Raw genomic sequence first — 18,949 nt, 5'->3', positions numbered from 1 at the left:
CACCAAGCGCGGCAGAGACCAGCCCGAGTCATCCAAGAGCAGCCGACCGTTCTGCGCCTTCCATAACCTGCATACCCACAACACTAGCGACTGTCAATAGCTCAGAGCCATTCGAGAAGGACGCTTCGGTCGACGCCCCGAGCGCAACGACCGGGGCTACGGCCGAGGAGGAGGACGTGGTGGCGGACGCTGGGACGACCGTGGCCCGCGCCAGGAGTGGCGCGACAGGCCTCGTAAGGACCGCTGGCAGGATCAGCCTCGCGAGGGCGCCTGGAGGGACCAGCCTCGTGAGGATCGTCCTCAGGGCAACGCCGGTCTTCCCCCACTACCGCCACCGCCGAGAAGGAATGACGACCACCATCAAAACGAGGGGGCTGGGGGCTTCCAGGAGCCGCGTGCTATCGCCTGCATCTTGGGCGGAGCTCAGGCCCCAGCCTCGCAGCGTATCTTCAAACAGTTTGCTCGTGAAGTGAATGCAGTCCTCCCCAAGCTCGAGGCCACACGCCCGCTCGGGTGGTCCAAGTGCGCCATCACCTTCAGTTCGGCGGATCAGCTCAAGTGCGCAGCTACCGCTAGCACCCTCCCGATGCTCTGCTCCCCAGTCATCAGCAACGTGCAAGTCACCAAGACACTCATCGACGGCGGCGCAGGGCTCAACGTCCTTTCCGTCGACACGTTCAACAACCTCCAAGTGCCATATGACCAGCTTCAGCCTACCAAGCCTTTCTCAGGAGTAACCGATGGCTCCACCATACCGATAGGGCAGGTCCGCCTCCCTGTCACCTTCGGAGAACGCAAGAACTACCGCACCGAGCTCATCGACTTCGACGTCGCGCACATCCACCTGCCGTACAAATGCCATCCTTGGATATCCAGCCCTGGCCAAGTTCATGGCGGTGACCCATCACGGCTACAATGTCCTCAAGATGCCGGGAAGCGGCGGAATCATCACGGTCCCATGCGAAGAAAGAGATGCGGTGTGCTCCCTTGAACGTGCCTTTCAGGCTGCAGCAATCGATGACCCCGACACCAAGGGCGAGTGCCTTCCTGAGGCCACCCCCAAGAAGAAGAAGCAGCTGCGTCGTGCCGGACCTCAGGAGGGTGGCAGCGCAGCTGGAACCTCGTCAGGATCAGTGCCCGCGCCAGGGGCGCCTCCCTCCATCGCATAGGAAGGCGCGCCCGGCGCCCTCCTCGGGCATGGCTCGGGGGCTCTCTTCTGGAGGGCCTCCGACCTTGCCAACATCATGAAGGAGGCGGTCGGGCACCACTTAGAGGCGTGCTTCGCAGCACGTTTCCCTCAGGAGAACACAGGGCGAGGAGCGCCCACCGCTCAGGAGTTCCTCACCAGGACCACTCAGGAACTACAAGACGCGAAGGCCATGTGCGGCGGCCGCCACTCACCAGGCGCAGCTCCCCATCCAGGCGAGGATGCCGGGCTGCGCGTCTGCATCGACGTCCCAGGGCTCAACAGGGCCACATCTCAGGAGCTCTTCTGGCCTTCGCGCGTGGGCCGCTGCGAGGGTCCACCGCAAAGCTACGTTCGCATGCCTTTTGGCCTGCCGAGCATGTCGTCCGCCTATCAGCGCAACTTGCGGCGTGTCCTGGCAGCTCAAGAGGCCAGGCATCACGCCGTCCTGACGGAGATGGAGACAGTCCTCAGGGAACCACCTGGACCCCCAGAGCCTCCCAAGGCTCAGGGCCCCGGTGGCTCGTGAGGAGCAGTTCCTTCGCCGCGTACCCTCAGCTGCCCCAACTCTCCTTCGTCAACAGAACCAGGTGACATTTTCCAAGTTCATTTAGCTAGGAGCGCCCCTCGGGCTGCATCATTCCCAGGTCGCGTGGGTCCGTCCCCGTGGCATGTATCCCTTTTTATGTCTTTAGCTTACCTGGTTGGGGGCGCCCCTCGGGCTGCATCATCCCCAAGCCGCTCGGGCCTGGCCTGGTGGCATGTATCTTCCCTGCATTTACCTAAGCCAGTTTGCTTTCCATGCTTAATCTGCCTATGACTACTACTTCTCCGATCGTCACCTCCCACGGGGGCTACTCACGCCGTCACGGCGCTGGTGCATGGGTCCGTCCCTGCCACGTCGACAAACCTGAGCGGTCGAGCTCTGGCTCGCGGCACGCCCCGCGCACGTCACCTCACCAGGCCCTTAGCACCTTCGTCTCCTCGCGGAGCAGCTGGCGGCGGACTGGCAACCATAATGGCAAACTGTGTTTCTCCTTGTGCTGGCTCGCAGGAACCTCATGAGAATGACAGCAGGTGGCACCGCGAGATCCCTCTTCTCCCATGCAATCTGCTTGCGCGTTAAAAGGGGGGCTCCTGAGCATCGCGACTCAGGAGCTCCTACTGGCTCTCCAGCCCTCACCCCCTGGCCTTGACCACGGCACGCGACCTGGCATACCAGCGGCTGCTGAGCTCACTCGAGGGCTGGGACCTGAGGACGTAGAGCATAAAGGAGAGCGTGGAGAAGAGGGGGAGGCTCGCACGGGCCTGGCCTAGCTACGCATTAACGTGGCGCATCGCAAGGAATCGACCCCAAACCACCAAGATAAGTCTCGCGCTCAGATTGGCTAATCGTTGGAGCTCAAGGGTCACGCACGCTGCAGCCCTATTGCGGCAATGTCGCCTCCCTTTCTTACCTTACCACGGCTGCTTGAGTGCTAAAGGGGACCTCCTGAGCATCGCGCCTCAGGGGCTCTTACTGGACCTCGGGCCGCTCACCTCCTGGCCTTGACCACGGCACGCGACCTGGCATACCAGCAACGGCTGCAGCTTGCCTGGGGACCAGGACCTGTCAGCGTAGAGCAACAAGTCGTCGCGAGGTTGGAAAGGGGAGACCGAGCCTAAACAGAGCAGGCATTCACAAATTTTCATAGCAAGGATAGTATCAACAAAAGACATTACAGGCCCTTTACACACCCCCGCGTGGTACTTCTTGATTCCTTGCAGGGAACATGAGACGAGAACCTAGGAGAATCCTATCTACACCCTCCCGCGGCCGACGCCATCATCAACAGTGGGCCGCGCGAGGCCGGCGCCAACCCCATCCAGATCAGCGGCGGCGGCTGGACGCCGCAGCCCTGTTCCGGGCGCGGCCAGAGCTCGGGGGCACGTAGCTGTCGCCGCTAGTCTCCGGAGTCTCGTAGAGCTCGGGAGAACGCTGGACACCCAAGAGTCGCTGCTGCTGCAGGTGCCGCAGGCCGGGCGCGCGTCGTCCTGGTGCACCCTCCAAGGCAGCACTCCAGGCGGCGGCCCTCAGCATCGAAGATCTTGAAGAACAGCGTGGAAGCGTCGTCATAGTCAAAGTGGATCGCGAGGGTGCCCTCAGCACGGCAAACTCGCGCAACCTCACCCCAGCCGCGGGTCATGAAGATCTTGCCGGAGGAGACCACTTCAACCTCTGCTCCGGTCGCCGGGGTGTCGCAGTCAGCATGCTGCAACCAGAGCTCGAGGGGTCCCCTCGGCGGCATCACGTCGGAAAAGAACCGCGGGAATCGGATCCATGTGCTTGGGGGCATCGCCGCCCACAGCACGAGCTCGCGGGAGGAGTCCGCAGCATGGGTTCCAGGAGCGACGGCGCGTATAGCCATCGCACGGCGGCCGCAGTCGCGCCGCAGGCGGCGCCGCTCGTCGCTCCTTCCTCCTGAGCCCCCGGCCTGGGCGTACAGGGGTAGCGGATACCCAGGAGGAGGCCACTCGCACCAAGGCCTCGTCATCACCTGCATCGCCGCTGCGTCGCAGCGGTGAACCGACCTCTTCTTCGGCGGAAGCGGCCCCGGCTCATCGCGGGGGGCCTTTCCTTTCTCCTCGACGGAGAACCTTCGGATCGGTGCCATTGTTGCTAGCTGAGGAGCAAGGAGGAAGAAGCAAGCGGACTGGGAAGAGATGGGCGCGGAGGGCTCTGCCCCCCTCCCCATCTATAGCAGGAGAAGGCCAACCAGCGCCCCCCATGATCACAGGTAATGATGGTTTTCCCTTGCATGCCGCGGGGACTTGTCAAGTCGGGCAGTTGCCGAGGCAGCATGGGGAAGCGGAGACGCCCACGTCCAATCAACAGCCACGCGTCAACCAAGGACGCGGGCTTTTGGGGCCCGCGGCGATCCGTACTTGACCCTTGGCTTCGCCTCGAAGCCAAGCCCGAGCGCGCCTTGGGCCCGGGGGACTCTGTCGGCGTTCTGGGAACGGGGGTCCCCAAACTTGCCCGCCTGAGGCCCACGGCGTGGCTGTGCTAGCAGGCCCGTACGACCCATATTCATCAACAAGGCATTCGAGACCCTCGCGAGGGGTCTGGCGTACCGCAAAACGGAGGAAACGGACCTCCTACGGTCGAAACGGGGGTCCTATTGATCTGGAGGGGTGTGGCGTACCGCAAAACGGAGAAAACAGACTTGTGTTGGAGCGCTACGGTCGAAACGGGGGTCCTGTTCATCGGGAGGGGTGTGGCGTACCACAAAATGGGACTCCACGGGATACTGTTCTTCTCCACCGTCGACCCCCTCCAGCCTCCACGGGCTACTGTTCATCCACCGTCGACCTCCTCCAGCCTCCACCTGCGACTGTTCATCCACAGGCTCCTATTCATCCAGCCTCCACCGCGCGCTACTCCACCGGCTACTGTTCAACCAGCCCTCTCCACGGCCTCCTGTTCAACCACCCCTCCACGGGTTACTGTTCATCCAGCCCTCCATCGTCTACTGTTCATCCTGCCCTCCACGGGGTGGTCCTGTTCATCCTGCCCTCCACGGGGTCCTGTTCATCCAACCCCAACCGGCTTGATTGATCAGGGTCCTGTTCATCCAGAGGCAACACCACGGGATCCTGTTCATCCACCCCCACCGGGAACTGTTCATCCAACCCCCCCAGCAATGCTCACTGTTCATCCAGAGGCAGCATCGATCGGCTTCAGTTAGCAGCAGTAGCGAAGGAATCGCTCGATCAGGTTCAGTTAACAGCCATCGATCGATCGCTCGGGTTCAGTAACGCGTAGCCTGCAGTGCAATCGCTCGGGTTCAGTTACAGCCCAACGCCTCGCACCCACGCGTGTGCATGTACAAGAGAAACGCGCATCGCTCGGCCCTGACCACCCACCGTAACCGGGAACACCCCGATATTTTCCTCGCCCTCACTTCTACCACGGTTTTTTCCGTCATGGACGGCCCAAAGAATGTCATGCAGCTGTGTCTCCGGCCCGCCCAGGACGAAAAGCCCATTTTGTGTCATGATTTTTTGTCATAGAAGTAGGATCCCACCACATCTATGATGATACCGGGTTTTGTCACAATTATCGTCATAGAAGTGTCATAAGTATGACAGAAAAGATTTTTGTTCGGCCCAAAATGTCACGGATGTGTCTTTTTTTGTAGTGTGTGTACCAGTAGCTATATGTTTGATCTCTCTCTCTCTCTCTCGTGTTCTTGAGGTGATACGATCTTGATGTATCACGAGCTTTGCTATTATAGTTGGATCTTATGATGTTTCTCCCCCTCTACTCTCTTGTAATGGATTGAGTTTTCCCTTTGAAATCATCTTATCGGATTGAGTCTTTAAGGATTTGAGAACACTTGATGTATGTCTTGCCGTGCTTATCTATGGTGACAATGGGATATCACATGATCCACTTGATGTATGTTTTGGTGATCAACTTGCGGGTTCCGCCCATGAACCTATGCATAGGGGTTGGCACATGTTTTCGTCTTGACTCTCCGGTAGAAACTTTGGGGCACTCTTTGAAGTACTTTGTGTTGGTTGAATAGATGAATCTGAGATTGTGTGATGCATATCGTATAATCATACCCACGGATACTTGAGGTGACATTGGAGTATCTAGGTGACATTAGGGTTTTGGTTGATTTGTGTCTTAAGGTGTTATTCTAGTACGAACTCTATGATAGATTGAACGGAAAGAATAGCTTCGTGTTATTTTACTACGGACTCTTCAATAGATCGATCAGAAAGGATAACTTTGAGGTGGTTTCGTACCCTACAATAATCTCTTCGTTTGTTCTCCGCTATTAGTGACTTTGGAGTGACTCTTTGTTGCATGTTGAGGGATATTTATATGATCCAATTATGTTATTATTGTTGAGAGAACTTGCACTAGTGAAAGTATGAACCTTAGGCCTTGTTTCAACGCATTGCAATACCGTTTGTGCTCACTTTTATTACTTGTTACCTTGCTGTTTTTATATTTTTAGATTTCAAAAACCTATATCTACCATCCATATTGCACTTGTATCACCATCTCTTCGCCGAACTAGTGCACCTATACAATTTACCATTGTATTGGGTGTGTTGGGGACACAAGAGACTCTTTCTTATTCGGTTGCAGGGTTGTTTGAGAGAGACCATCTTCATCCTACGCCTCCCACGGATTGATAAACCTTAGGTCATCCACTTGAGGGAAATTTGCTACTGTCCTACAAACCTCTGCACTTGGAGGCCCAACAATGTCTACAGGAAGAAGGTTGTGTAGTAGACATCAGCATATAACATCTACGCATAAACCTGGCTCTGATACCACTGTTGGGGAACGTAATTTCAAAAAAAAACCTACGCACACGCAAGATCAAGGTGATGCATAGAAACAAGAGGGGAGAGTATTGTCCACGTACCCTCGTAGACCGTAAGCGGAAGCGTTATGACAACACGGTTGATGTAGTCGTACGTCTTCACGATCGACCGATCCTAGCACCGAAGGTACGACACCTCCGCGATCTGCACACGTTCGGCTCGGTGACGTCCCACGAACTCACGATCCAGTAGAGTGTCGGGGAAGAGCTTCGTCAGCACGACGACGTGATGACGGTAATGATGAAGCTACCGGCGCAGGGCTTCGCCTAAGCACTACGACGATATGACCGAGGTGGATTATGGTGGAGGGGGGCATCGCACATGGCTAAAAGATCAATGATCAACTTGTGTGTCTATGGGGTGCCCCTGTTGGCGTTCTGGGAACGGGGGTCCCTAGACTTGCCTGCCTGCGGCCCACAGCGTGGCTGTGCTAGCAGGCCCGTACGGCCCATCTTCATCAACAAGGCATTCGAGACCCTCGCGAGGGGCCAAGCCTCGCGAGGGGGACGACACAAGACCTCCTCAGGAGCGGCCTCACCAGGTTGGCTCGCGAGGAGCGGAGAGATCAAGGCAGGGCAAACCTCGCGAGGTTCTCGTGACGTGAGCCGTGACGATCGAGACCAGGCGGGCGCCAGCGCGCGCAGTGTCCTTGTTTCCTTTTTGGTGCTAAGGAAGCAAGCGCAGTCGCGGAGTACCGAGGCATCAAGGAAAGGTTTCCATATCAGTGCAACAAGACCAAGACCAGCAGGACGGCAAGACGGAGGTCACCATGGAGCCCAAGGCAGCGTCACCACCAGAGCCTTTTGCAGGCGAAGACCGCTTTTGTCAGGATAAGCTGTACTAGCTGTCCCCTTTCAAATTGGCCGTTGTTGGCTCCCTTCCCGCTCAATATTTGGGGAGAGGACCAGGGCCTATATAAGTAGAACTAGCCACCACCGTAGAGGGGACACCTGACCTAGATCCGAACTGATAGGAGGCATCTGATCCAGTGGCATCTTGCCTGATCCTTAGCCACACACCAAGCACAAGAACACCTCAACCTCAGGAGGCTGTTCTTCCCCTTGTACTGTTCATCATCAGCCCAAGAGGCAATCCACCACCACCACACTGGAGTAGGGTATTACACCACAAAGGTGGCCCGAACCAGTATGAATCTTGTGTCTTTTGTGTTGTGAGTTCGTCGAGTTCGTCCGCGAGATCTTAGCTGGTTAGGGCGTGGATCGGTAGGAGGGAAAGAACTTCGCGCGCACCCCAGAGTTCGAACCTTAAGGGTTTTGCCGGAACCCATGATCCGACAGCCCCCTCCCCCGTATATAAAGGAGTGGAGGAGGGGGAGGGGGCCGGCCTCCTAGGCGCGCCCCAAGGGGAGTCCTACTCCCACCGGGAGTAGGATCCCCCCTTCCCTAGTTGGATTAGGAGAGAAGGAAGGGGAAGGAAGGAGGAAGGAAAGGGGGGCCGACCCCCCTCCCAATTTGGATTGGGCTTGGGGGGGCTCCTTTGCTCCCTTCTCCTCTCTCCCACTATGGCCCAATAAGGCACATATACCTCCCGGGGGTTTCGGTAACCTCCCGGTACACCGGTAAATGCCCGATCTCACCCGGAACCATTCTGATGTCCAAATATAGTCGTCCAATATATCGATCTTTATGTCTCGACCATTTCGAGACTCCTCGTCATGTCCGTGATCATATCCGGGACTCCGAACTACCTTTGGTACATCAAAACACATAAACTCATAATACAATCATCACGGAACGTTAAGCGTGCGGACCCTACGGGTTCGAGAACTATGTAGACATGACCGAGACACGTCTCCAGTCAATAACCAATAGCGGAACCTGGATGCTCATATTGGCTCCTACATATTCTACGAAGATCTTTATCGGTCAAACCGCATAACAACATACGTTCTTCCCTTTGTCATCGTATGTTACTTGCCCGAGATTCCATCATCGGTATCTCAATACCTAGTTCAATCTCGTTACCGGCAAGTCTCTTTACTCGTTCCGTAATGCATCATCCCGCAACTAACTCATTAGTGACATTGCTTGCAAGGCTTATAGTGATGGGCATTACCGGGAGGGCCCAGAGATACCTCTCCGACAATCGAAGTGACAAATCCTAATCTTGATCTATGCCAACTCAACAAGTACCATCAGAGACACCTGTAGAGCACCTTTATAATCACCCTGTTATGTTGTGACGTTTGGTAGCACACAAAGTGTTCCTCCGGTATTCGGAAGTTGCATAATCTCATAGTCATAGGAACATGTATAAGTCATGAAGAAAGCAATAACAATATACTAAACGATCAAGTGCTAAGCTAACGGAATGGGTCAAGTCAATCACATCATTCTCTAATGATGTGAGCCCGTTAATCAAATGACAACTCATGTCTATGGCTAGAAAACTTAACCATCTTTAAATCAACGAGCTAGTCAAGTAGAGGCATACTAGTGACACTCTGTTTGTCTATGTATTCACACATGTACTAAGTTTCCGGTTAATACAATTCTAGCATGAATAATAAACGTTTATCATGGTATAAGGAAATATAAATAACAACTTTATTATTGTCTCTAGGGCATATTTCCTTCAGTAGCATCCGCCGGTAGCATATCCACCGGTGGCTTCACCTGCGGACAACAGGCACCGCCCGACAACTCCGAGAGAGGCTCATGTGTCACCCGCTGAGCCGCATCGGACCCGGTCTGTTGATGGAAGGGACGTCCCATACCGCCACCAGCCTCAGAAGGCCGTCACCATCTCGAGATCCGGACTCCGAGTCGCCCACACGACCCCGGAGTCCGCCGACGTTGATGAAGAGGGGCCACCACCCCGATTCCGGATGCTACAGGGAGCACCCACCATCGCGCCAGCCGCTGTCGTCGCCCATACAACGCCAACCGCATCAAGCGTCAGCGACACTGGAGGAAGCTCCGACCGCCACGCGCATCCTGCGACGAGCCCGGACACGGGATCCCAAGATCCCCCACCACCGGCGCTGCCACAAGGACCCACTACCTGGCCCTTCATCCCCGGCGGAGGGGACGCCGCCACCACCATGGTCGAATCTGGGCCAGCCGTCGCCATCGCCACCACCAAGACCGGATCCGGGCTAGACGCCGTCGCCGCCACCGGCCACACCCAGCCCCATCTCCATCTTCTAGCCAAGCCCAGCCGACCGGCACGCCACGCCCAACCGATCCACCCGCGCTGCCAAGCGCTACCGCCAAGATCCGCCGCGCCATGGATTCGCAAGACGTCGTCGCTGAAGCCGTTGTCCCGCACCGCCCGGCATCATGCGAGCAGAAGGGGATCCCCGCCACCACTTACGCCGACCGAATCGGCGGCGGCGAGGGAGGGAGCTAGAGGCGGCGGACTAGGAGCGGCGGCTAAGGTTCACCCCCTCAGTCGCTCGCGGGAGCGACGCGAGGGGGTTACTCAATGATGCGTCCTGGTTATCCCTGCCCCGAGGAGCTGGCAGGGAATCTATGCGGGAGCTCCATCTAATCCATCGCGCCTGACGAGCTTGAGGAAGATCGAAGTCCGAAAGATTAACTTGAAGAAGTTCCCATTCGTCCGAGCACCACCCTTCGAGGCGTAAAACCCTAGCATGTCAACTAGTCGGAGTCAAGGCACAAATATTTCCTTCCCCGCCACCAGCCGCCGGAGCGGCAAACGGAGGAGAGGTGAGTCCACGGGCTTGCTGGCGGAGATTGAGAGGAGGAAGGCTTTACCCTAGTCGCCTTGTGAGAGGGGAAGGAAAGTCTCTTCTTAATGTTCGTGCCAACTTAAATCATATACAAAGGTTGTTTGATTGCTAAAAGAGAAAATACACAAATCTTCCTCAGAAGTTAATAACTTAAGTAAACGTAAAATACTGTGAATCAATCCTTACAAACAAAATTCCATATATTGCAATCCTACAAACCAAATTCAAAGAGGTGATGTAGGAGAAAAAAAGTCCCGAGGATTATAAAAATCCTTTGGAACTTCGAGACCCTGAGAAAGTGATAACAGGTACAAGATTGTTTGGTACATATAGCTATACTAAAATACGTGATGGCCTGCTGTCCCCTCTTGCTTACAAAACAAAGTATCAAAAGAGGTTAGCACGTATAACCTGTTAGAGCAAAGTGTTACGCTGAGGGGAACCTAACACTTTTTTGTATAACCAAACGGCAGTTTTCTCATCTGAGTCCATCTCGCAGCAATAACACGTTGCCTTGCAAAAGAGAATGTGGTGAGAAGCTGATGTGATGTGAGAAATTATACCAGCCAGCTTGAAAACAAATAGCAACTTAATAGCAACAGTTGTTATGGCAAATACCTTTGACGTGAGCCGGTAACCAGATGCGTAAAGCTCATGTCCACACCTTCTCGCTCACTCCTCTCCTCTCCACCATGCAAACTCAGACCGGCTCAGCCCTTCTGTGGGTGCTACGTGGTTGACGATCACCACCGGAATAAATGTCCATTCAACTAGCTTGGCTGTTTCGTTTGACTGTTGAAAGTTGAAACCGCGACTATTTACTGCATGACCAGACCATTGAGCAATTATCCTGTATTTGAGGCCTCTGCGCCCGCAAGCTCGCCCCTCCTCTTCAGTTCATCATGCATCTCCTCTTAGATATCGCATTGCTCCTCTTCCTGTACATGTCAGCATGTTCTGCCGCGACAACGGAGACCATCTTGGCCGGCCAAGCACTCACCGTCAACGACAAGCTCGTCTCCAGGAACGGCAGGTACGCGCTGGGCTTCTTCGAAACAAGCAGCAAATCCTCCGGAAACACTAACAATTGGTACCTCGGCATATGGTTCAATACGATCCCCAAATTTACTTCTGCATGGGTTGCAAATAGGGATAAGCCAATCAAGAATATCACCTCATTGGAGCTCACAATATACCAGGATGGCAACCTTGTCATCTTGAACCGGTCCACCAAGTCCATAATCTGGAGTACACAAGCAAACATCAAAAGAAATAGTACCACTGCTATGCTGTTGAGTAGTGGAAATCTCGTCCTAACAGACTCTTCAAACACAACAGAAATTTTGTGGCAGAGCTTTGATCACCCCACGGATACATTTTTCCCAGACGCGAAGCTTGGATGGGACAAGCTCACCGGTCTCAACCGCCATATTGTTTCTTGGAAGAACTCAATCGACCCAGCTACTGGTGGGTATCGTTACGAGTTAGACCATAGTGGTGTTAACCAGTTATTCGTTGGACCACTGAGCAGCTCTGCACCATATTGGTACAGTGGTCCATGGAACGGCAAATACTTTGACTTGGTTCCAGAGATGGCACGAGACATTATTTGGAGATCGAAATTTGTCGACATGGGCCATGAGAAGTACTACACATATAGCTTAGTGCAAGCCAAGAGGATTACTCGCCATGTTATTGACGTCTCGGGCCAAGTAAGGGTGTTCGTTTGGTCTGAGCGCTCACAGGACTGGCAGAAGGTCTTCGCCCAGCCAAGAAGTCCATGTGATGTCTATTCAGTTTGTGGACCTTACACAATTTGCAATGATAATGTGGCTCTAAACTGCAACTGTATGAAGGGCTTCACCATCACATCCCCCAAGGATTGGGAATTAGAAGATCGAACTGGTGGGTGCTCGAGAAAGACTTTGTTAGACTGCATTAGCAACAAAAGCACAACACATACCACAGACAACTTCTACCCTGTGCCATGTGTCGGGTTGCCCCGGAATGCTGCAAAAGTAGAAGTTGCTAAAAGTTTGAATGAGTGTGCACAATTTTGCCTGAATAACTGCTCTTGCACCGCGTATTCCTTCAGCAATGGTGGATGTTCTATCTGGCACAATGAACTGCTCAACATACGACAACTACAATGTGATGGCAGCACCAATTCAAATGGAGAAACTCTTTACCTTCGCCTTTCTGCTAAAGATATTCAAAGTTTGGAAAACAACAGAAAACGGATTGTCATTGGAGTTGCAACTGGTATAGGCATTTGTGCTCTAGGCTTATTCGCACTCATCCTCCTAGTAATGATTTGGAGAAACAACAGGAAAAGCTCTGGCCGCATACTGAATGATGCTCTAGGTTGTAATGGAATCATTGCATTTAGACACACCGATTTACACCGTGCAACGAAAAATTTCACAGAGAAGTTAGGGAGAGGCAGCTTTGGTTCTGTATTTAAGGGGCTTATAAATGATTCAGTTTCCATAGCAGTGAAGAGGCTTGATGGTGCTTATCAAGGAGAGAAGCAATTCAGAGCCGAAGTGAGCTCGATTGGAGCTGTTCAGCACATCAATTTAGTTAAGCTTGTTGGTTTCTGTTGTGAGGGTTCTAGGAGATTGCTTGTTTATGAATACATGCCGAACCTCTCTCTTGATGTCCATCTATTTCAAAACAATTCCACTATGTTGAATAGGACTGCTCGTTATCAGATAGCCCTGGGAGTTGCCAGAGGGTTAGCCTACTTGCATGAGAGCTGTCGAGACTGCATCATACACTGTGATATTAAACCAGAAAACATACTGCTTGATGCTTCATTCCTCCCAAAAATTGCAGACTTTGGGATGGCAAAGCTTCTAGGAAGGGATCATAGCCGAGTCTTGACTACAGTCAGAGGAACCGCAGGGTACCTTGCACCTGAATGGATTACTGGTGTTCCTATTACACCAAAAGTTGATGTTTATAGCTACGGGATGGTGTTGCTGGAAATAATATCTGGAAGGAGGAACTCGTGCGGACCATGTACCAGCGATGGCAACCTTGATATTTATTTCCCCGTGCATGCCACACATAAGCTTCTTGAAGGAGACGTCGAGAGTTTGGTAGATCAGAAGTTAGATGGTAATGTCAATCTGGATGAGGCTGAGCTGGTTTGCAAGGTTGCATGTTGGTGCATCCAAGATGAGGAGGTCGGTCGACCAACAATGGGAGAGGTGATCCAGATTCTTGAGGGTCTAGTTGATATCAGAATGCCCCCAATACCAAGACTACTTCAAGCTATTGGTGGAAGCTCGCATTCGACGCGCGTGTAACCTATTTCTCAAGGGAAACTAGCTCAACTGAATGCCTAAATGATACTCCCTCCGTAAAGAAATATAAGAGCGTTTAGATCACTAAAGTAGTGATCTAAACACACTTATATTTCATTACAGAGGGAGTATGATACATATGTTTATATTTAAACAGGAGTTGTATTTACTATGGAAATGTGACGCTTATGGCTGGAGATAAATTTGTGTTACTTGGAAAGGTGTGATGCGTTATAATGTTAGGCATGAAAATTAGTTATGTAACTAATGACTCTGCTATGCTCTGTATATGCTTCAAAAAATTGTTTGTCTCCCGGTGTCGATGTATCTTTTGATAAGAGTTGACAGGTTCCATGAGAAACAAACCAAAATGACTCTGGCCTATGACCTATGAGATCATGACTTTGATAGTGCGACAGCCGACGAGGCAAGCGGCTGGTGGCTTGGGGGTGTAAGAAATGGAACCGCAGCGCATGCATGTGTGACGATGTGGGTTGCCTTGACACTCATACCAAGTAATGGTGGTGTGCTGGTGTCGTTGCAAGGCGAAGCCAAAGGCGGCAGCAATCCTTGCTCGGTAGTAGCAAAACGGGGCGCACCCGAACGGCAATGTGGTTCACAGGGGAGCACATAAAGTCAAGGCGATGATACTGGAGGGAAGACGCTGTACACAGACTCACCGGAGCACGGGAGATGCGGTTGCAGGCAGTTTTTCACGGCAGTGAGGAAGACGGCGACGATCTCGAACTCCATCTCGGGTGCCTGGAAAATTAAATGAGGGGAAAATTAGATACGAGCCCAATGGCGCGCTGTGACGCGAACGGAGATGGGGGAGGATTTCCATCGGTCAGGGAAAATCGGGGACGAGCGACGCAGCGGCGTGTCGGGGGAGTCGAATCGGGCCTCGCCTCCGGGGCATCCGGGAGCGGATGGAAGTTGGGAAAGTGAGCGAGGGGAGCGAGGCGAACTCGCCGGGGGTTGCTCGGCCTCTGCTTTTGTGAAGGGGGGCGGTCACGGGCGAGGCGAGTGGGCAGGTGCTCGGCTGCGGGCACTCGGCGGGAGCGCGCGTGCAGGCAACGAGATGTCGAGATCACGCGGGCAGGTGAGAGGAAGGCTTGGGTGGCGCCGCTAGGTCAAGCAGGCGGCGGGGGCACCGGAGCGCGCGGGAAGCTAAGGTCGATGCGACGCGAGCGGGAGTCGGACCGGTACGGGTTTGAGCGACGGAAGGCGGAGGAGAGCGCGGTTTCTCTTCGCGCGGCGACGCAGGCGAGAGCGGCGCGGCAGCGCCGGCAGGGATGCAGGCCCGGAGAGGCGGAGCCAGAGGTTAGGGAAAGGTCTGATCAGCGGGACCCGGTGGCAGCGGTGTGTAGATAAAATGATTTGTTTTATTATCTTCATTTCAAAAAACTTGTCTTAAATACGAATGTCTGAATAAAACTAAAAAGAAGCTTTTTGCGAAGGGAGTACATTGCTATTTTGACTTTTGACCATACATCATTTTCAAATTTTATTGTTGTTTCCAAAATAATTTAGTCTACATTTGCATGCAAAATGACTTCCTGCCTCGACATATTTTGCAAATTGAATAAGATTTTGACCAACGCTAGGCGTCAACCAGTTGATAATTTTCCCAAACAGAGTCACAAGGGGTCCACACGCCACGGTGGCGTGCCCTACCCCCCCCCCCCCCCCCCCCCTCCCCCTCCGGGCTCATCCTCTGCCTTTTGGCCACCTCATGAGTCTTCTGGTCTTCCTCTAAAGCTTCCAGAGTCTCTTATTATCTAGAAAAGTTTGTTAAAAGTTTTGTTGTGTTTGGACTTACTTAGGTAAGGATTTTCTAGAAAATTAAAAACATGAAAAAAAAAAAAGAACTGTCACTAGGCACTGAGTTAATAGGTTACTTCATAAAAACAATATAAAATAACATATAAAAACATGCAAAAAAAGGAACTGTCACTGGTCACTGAGTTAATAGGTTACTTCATAAAAACAATATAAAATAACATATAAAAGCATGCAAAAATGATAATATGATAGCATGAAACAATAAAAAATTATAGATACTTTGAAGACATATCACATACTCAATCGAGAATTAATGTATCAGGTACTTGAGAGAAGTAGCAAAGTTCCTTCAAGAAGGGAATTTAGCAATTATGCACCTTGTGACAAACTTGCCGGTAACTCAGAGTTCAGGAGCTTGAGCTCCTTAGTGATGCATTGTATCTCATGATCCTAGTCCAATATAGAACGGCTATCAACCATCATGTCATCATGGAACTACTTCATAGTATACAGCTCGCTTTCGACATCTGTTGCATTGAACTTAGTTTCGAGCGCATCCCACAAGTTCTTGGCAACCCGCATATGCAGATATGCTTCAGCAAACTTGTCTTCGATCACACTCATAGTGGCTCCCACAAAGAGAGTTGTGGCCTCCCTAGACACCTTCTCCTATTGAGGAGCAATCCTTCCATCGGGAGTGTCACAAACGACTTAGAACACGTTCATCGTTGTGAGCCACAAGGTAGTCCTGGTCTACCAACACTTAAAATGTGTACTTGTAAACGGGCCCGTTTCAATGTATCAAGAAAGCCTCGATTCAAAAAATACCTACAAAAAATAAGGTTTTGGATTGCTGGGTATTTTTCTATTGATTCAATCCATAAATAAATCATGAATATGGCATAATAGTACGAAGCTCATACCGAAATCTAAAAATGTGAGAACATACCAAAACATCTATGAAAACAATAAGTAGAAATAGCACATGAATAACTAAATAGGGGATGAATAAATCATACCCTATAGTAGGCCATGCTAAAGCTACGGCAATGGCAGCGACTGCGGCTTCCTCTGTAGCCTTCTACCTAGCGGCTTCATCAACCATGGCGTCAATGTGGAGGAGGGAATCAAAGCAGAGGACAGAGAAGAGGTCGAGCAATGAGCAGTCGCGTAGAGACACTCTCCAAAAACCTTACCGCCCTCCTCCCAGTGCAGGATCGCAAAGGGCGGGGTTCTGGAGGCCTGCTCTCCCGAACGGCCATGCACGCAGTCGGCGGGATGGGGATGCTTAAAGCAACAACAGTGAGTGGAACGGTAGTGGCTGCTACGATTGTGCGCGAGGAGGCAGAGAGAGTTTGTTAGATAGGATGACCAGTGCCTCCAATATATAGGTCGTCGAGTAGGGACTCATGGATCTGGGTTCAGGCCCACAACTGAGTCAACAACGTCCCACAATCCAATATTTTCGGATTAGTGACTCGTCCACTAGCGACTCATAATTAATCTCAAATTAATTATCCGTTCGTGACAAGCAAACATTTAGCGCACGCATGACATAGTCTGAGCTCGGCTCGTTCACGAAACGTGTGTGAGGCGTGGCGGCGGCGGTGGCGGAGGAGGAGCGTCCATGAACACTCCTCTTCTCATGCTCTAATAGCATATAGAAGAGAATCCATTATAAATAAATCTTAACTCAACCTCACTAGCACTATGGTATACTAAAACTTGGCACCATGTAATGAATTATTGTTTATATGGGCCCAAGGCCAATCTATAATTCAACATGATCATTACCAAGGCTGCATCTGCTCCCTGCATATCGGCATGGTGTTTCCTCTTTGACGTTTCATATGCCCGTCTGTATACACTTTGCAAACAAACGTATACAGTCCTCAGGGCCGTCCTAACTCCCCTTTTGTTATCTGGTTTTTGAAAACGCAAAAAGTGCGCCCCGTGGAGTGAATCGAACCAGGGACCTCCACATCGAGTTACGCTACACTAACCACAAAGCCACTTAGCCCAATGTGATAAGTTACATATCTTTCCTTTTTCCCTTTCACCTTTCCCCTTTTTCATTCTCAGTTTTTCCTTTTTTTCCTTCTTCCTCATTCGATGAAAAAAAATTAAATTCATGTACTTTTTTCAAATTGATGAACTTTTATCATTTTGAGGAACTCTTTTGAAATCGATAGACTTTTTTCAAAATCGATGAACTTTTTCCTTCAAATCGATGAACTTTTTTTTAGATTTGATGAAAAAGATCAAATTCGATGAAATTCTATTCAGAATTAATAAACTTTTTTCAAAATCTATGATTTTTTTAAAATTGATGAACTTTATTCCAAATTGGATGATTTTTTTCAAAACCAATGAACTTTTTTCCAAAAATCTATGTACTTTTTTAAAATTCCATGAACTTTACTCCAAATTTTAAACTTTTATTCCATACTAGTGAACTTTTTACTGCAAATCTATGAACTTTTTTTCAAATCCAAGTTTTTTTGGCACAAAGTGAAAGAGCCAGTGTTTTTTTTTTTTTTGAGAAATGCTAACAAGCCAGTTGGTTGAAAAAAGGGATTAACGCTACAGGCGAGCTGCAAACAAATAAAACGATACAGGCGAGCGATGCTACAGAGTACAGACGCAACGTGTCAGCGATGCTACATCGAACTGTGCAGCAAACTAAGCGGTAAGCTAGGAGGATTTTAGCGTGTTTGTTGAGCTGGCCCAACTGACTGGCTACCTGAAGAGCGGATTACGAGCACCCTCTATACCTCGCTTATAGCGAGACAACCTTCCGACTCGCTGAAGCGCAATGCAGACACGTGAGCGTATGGATCCACCCAGTGCACGGGAGGCCACTGCCTCGCTTTTGTTTTGTTTTCTCACATTTGTGTTTACTTTTCTCTTTCATTTTTTAAATCAGTTTATACATGCAAGTATTTTAAATAAATATATTACGAAAAACACTTTGCATAATTTTTCTTAAAATGTTAACTAAGCATTTGAAAATGTTAAATGTACATAGAGAAAATGTTTCTCATGTATATGAAAAATGTATACAAAAAATATATAATGTGTGTGGAAGAAAATGATCATGTATTTATAAAATGTTAATCTAAGCATTTGGAAATTTTTAAACAAGTATTTGAAAAACAAAGTTAATTAAACATTTGAAAAATGTTAATTGTGTATAGAAAAATGTTGACCATGTATTAAAAAATGTTATACTTCTATTTTTAAAATATTAATCAAGCATTTGAAAATTTTAAATGTGTAGAAAATTCGGAAAAATGTTAACTAAGCATTTGAAAATTGTTAAATGTACATAGAGAAATGTTTCTCATGTATACAAAAAATATCTAATGTGTGAAAAAGTTGATCATGTATTTATAAAATGTGAATCCAAGCATTTGAAACAAAAAGTTGAAAAAAATATTAATCAAGCATTTAAAAAATGTTAAATGTGTATAGAAAAATGCTGATCATGTATTTTAAAAATGTTGGTCAAGCATTTTAAAAATGTTAAATGTGTACATGAAAAATGTTGACCTTGTATTCAAG

At 50.4% G+C, this 18,949-nt stretch overlaps 1 protein-coding gene across 1 annotated transcript; it reads left to right on the top strand.

The window, feature by feature from the left end:
• Positions 1-10,482: 10,482 nt before the first annotated feature.
• On the top strand, positions 10,483-13,916 carry LOC109782491 (G-type lectin S-receptor-like serine/threonine-protein kinase At2g19130). The gene has a single exon (XM_020341111.4). The coding sequence runs from the start codon at positions 11,192-11,194 to the stop codon at positions 13,601-13,603; it is 2,412 nt and encodes an 803-aa protein (XP_020196700.1). The 5' UTR covers positions 10,483-11,191; the 3' UTR covers positions 13,604-13,916.
• Positions 13,917-18,949: the final 5,033 nt, after the last annotated feature.

This window comes from Aegilops tauschii, chromosome 7, assembly GCF_002575655.3.
Source record: "Aegilops tauschii subsp. strangulata cultivar AL8/78 chromosome 7, Aet v6.0, whole genome shotgun sequence".
Lineage (NCBI taxonomy): Eukaryota > Viridiplantae > Streptophyta > Magnoliopsida > Poales > Poaceae > Aegilops > Aegilops tauschii.
Note: the sequence above shows the minus strand (reverse complement) of the source record. Positions and strands in the feature narration are given on the sequence as shown.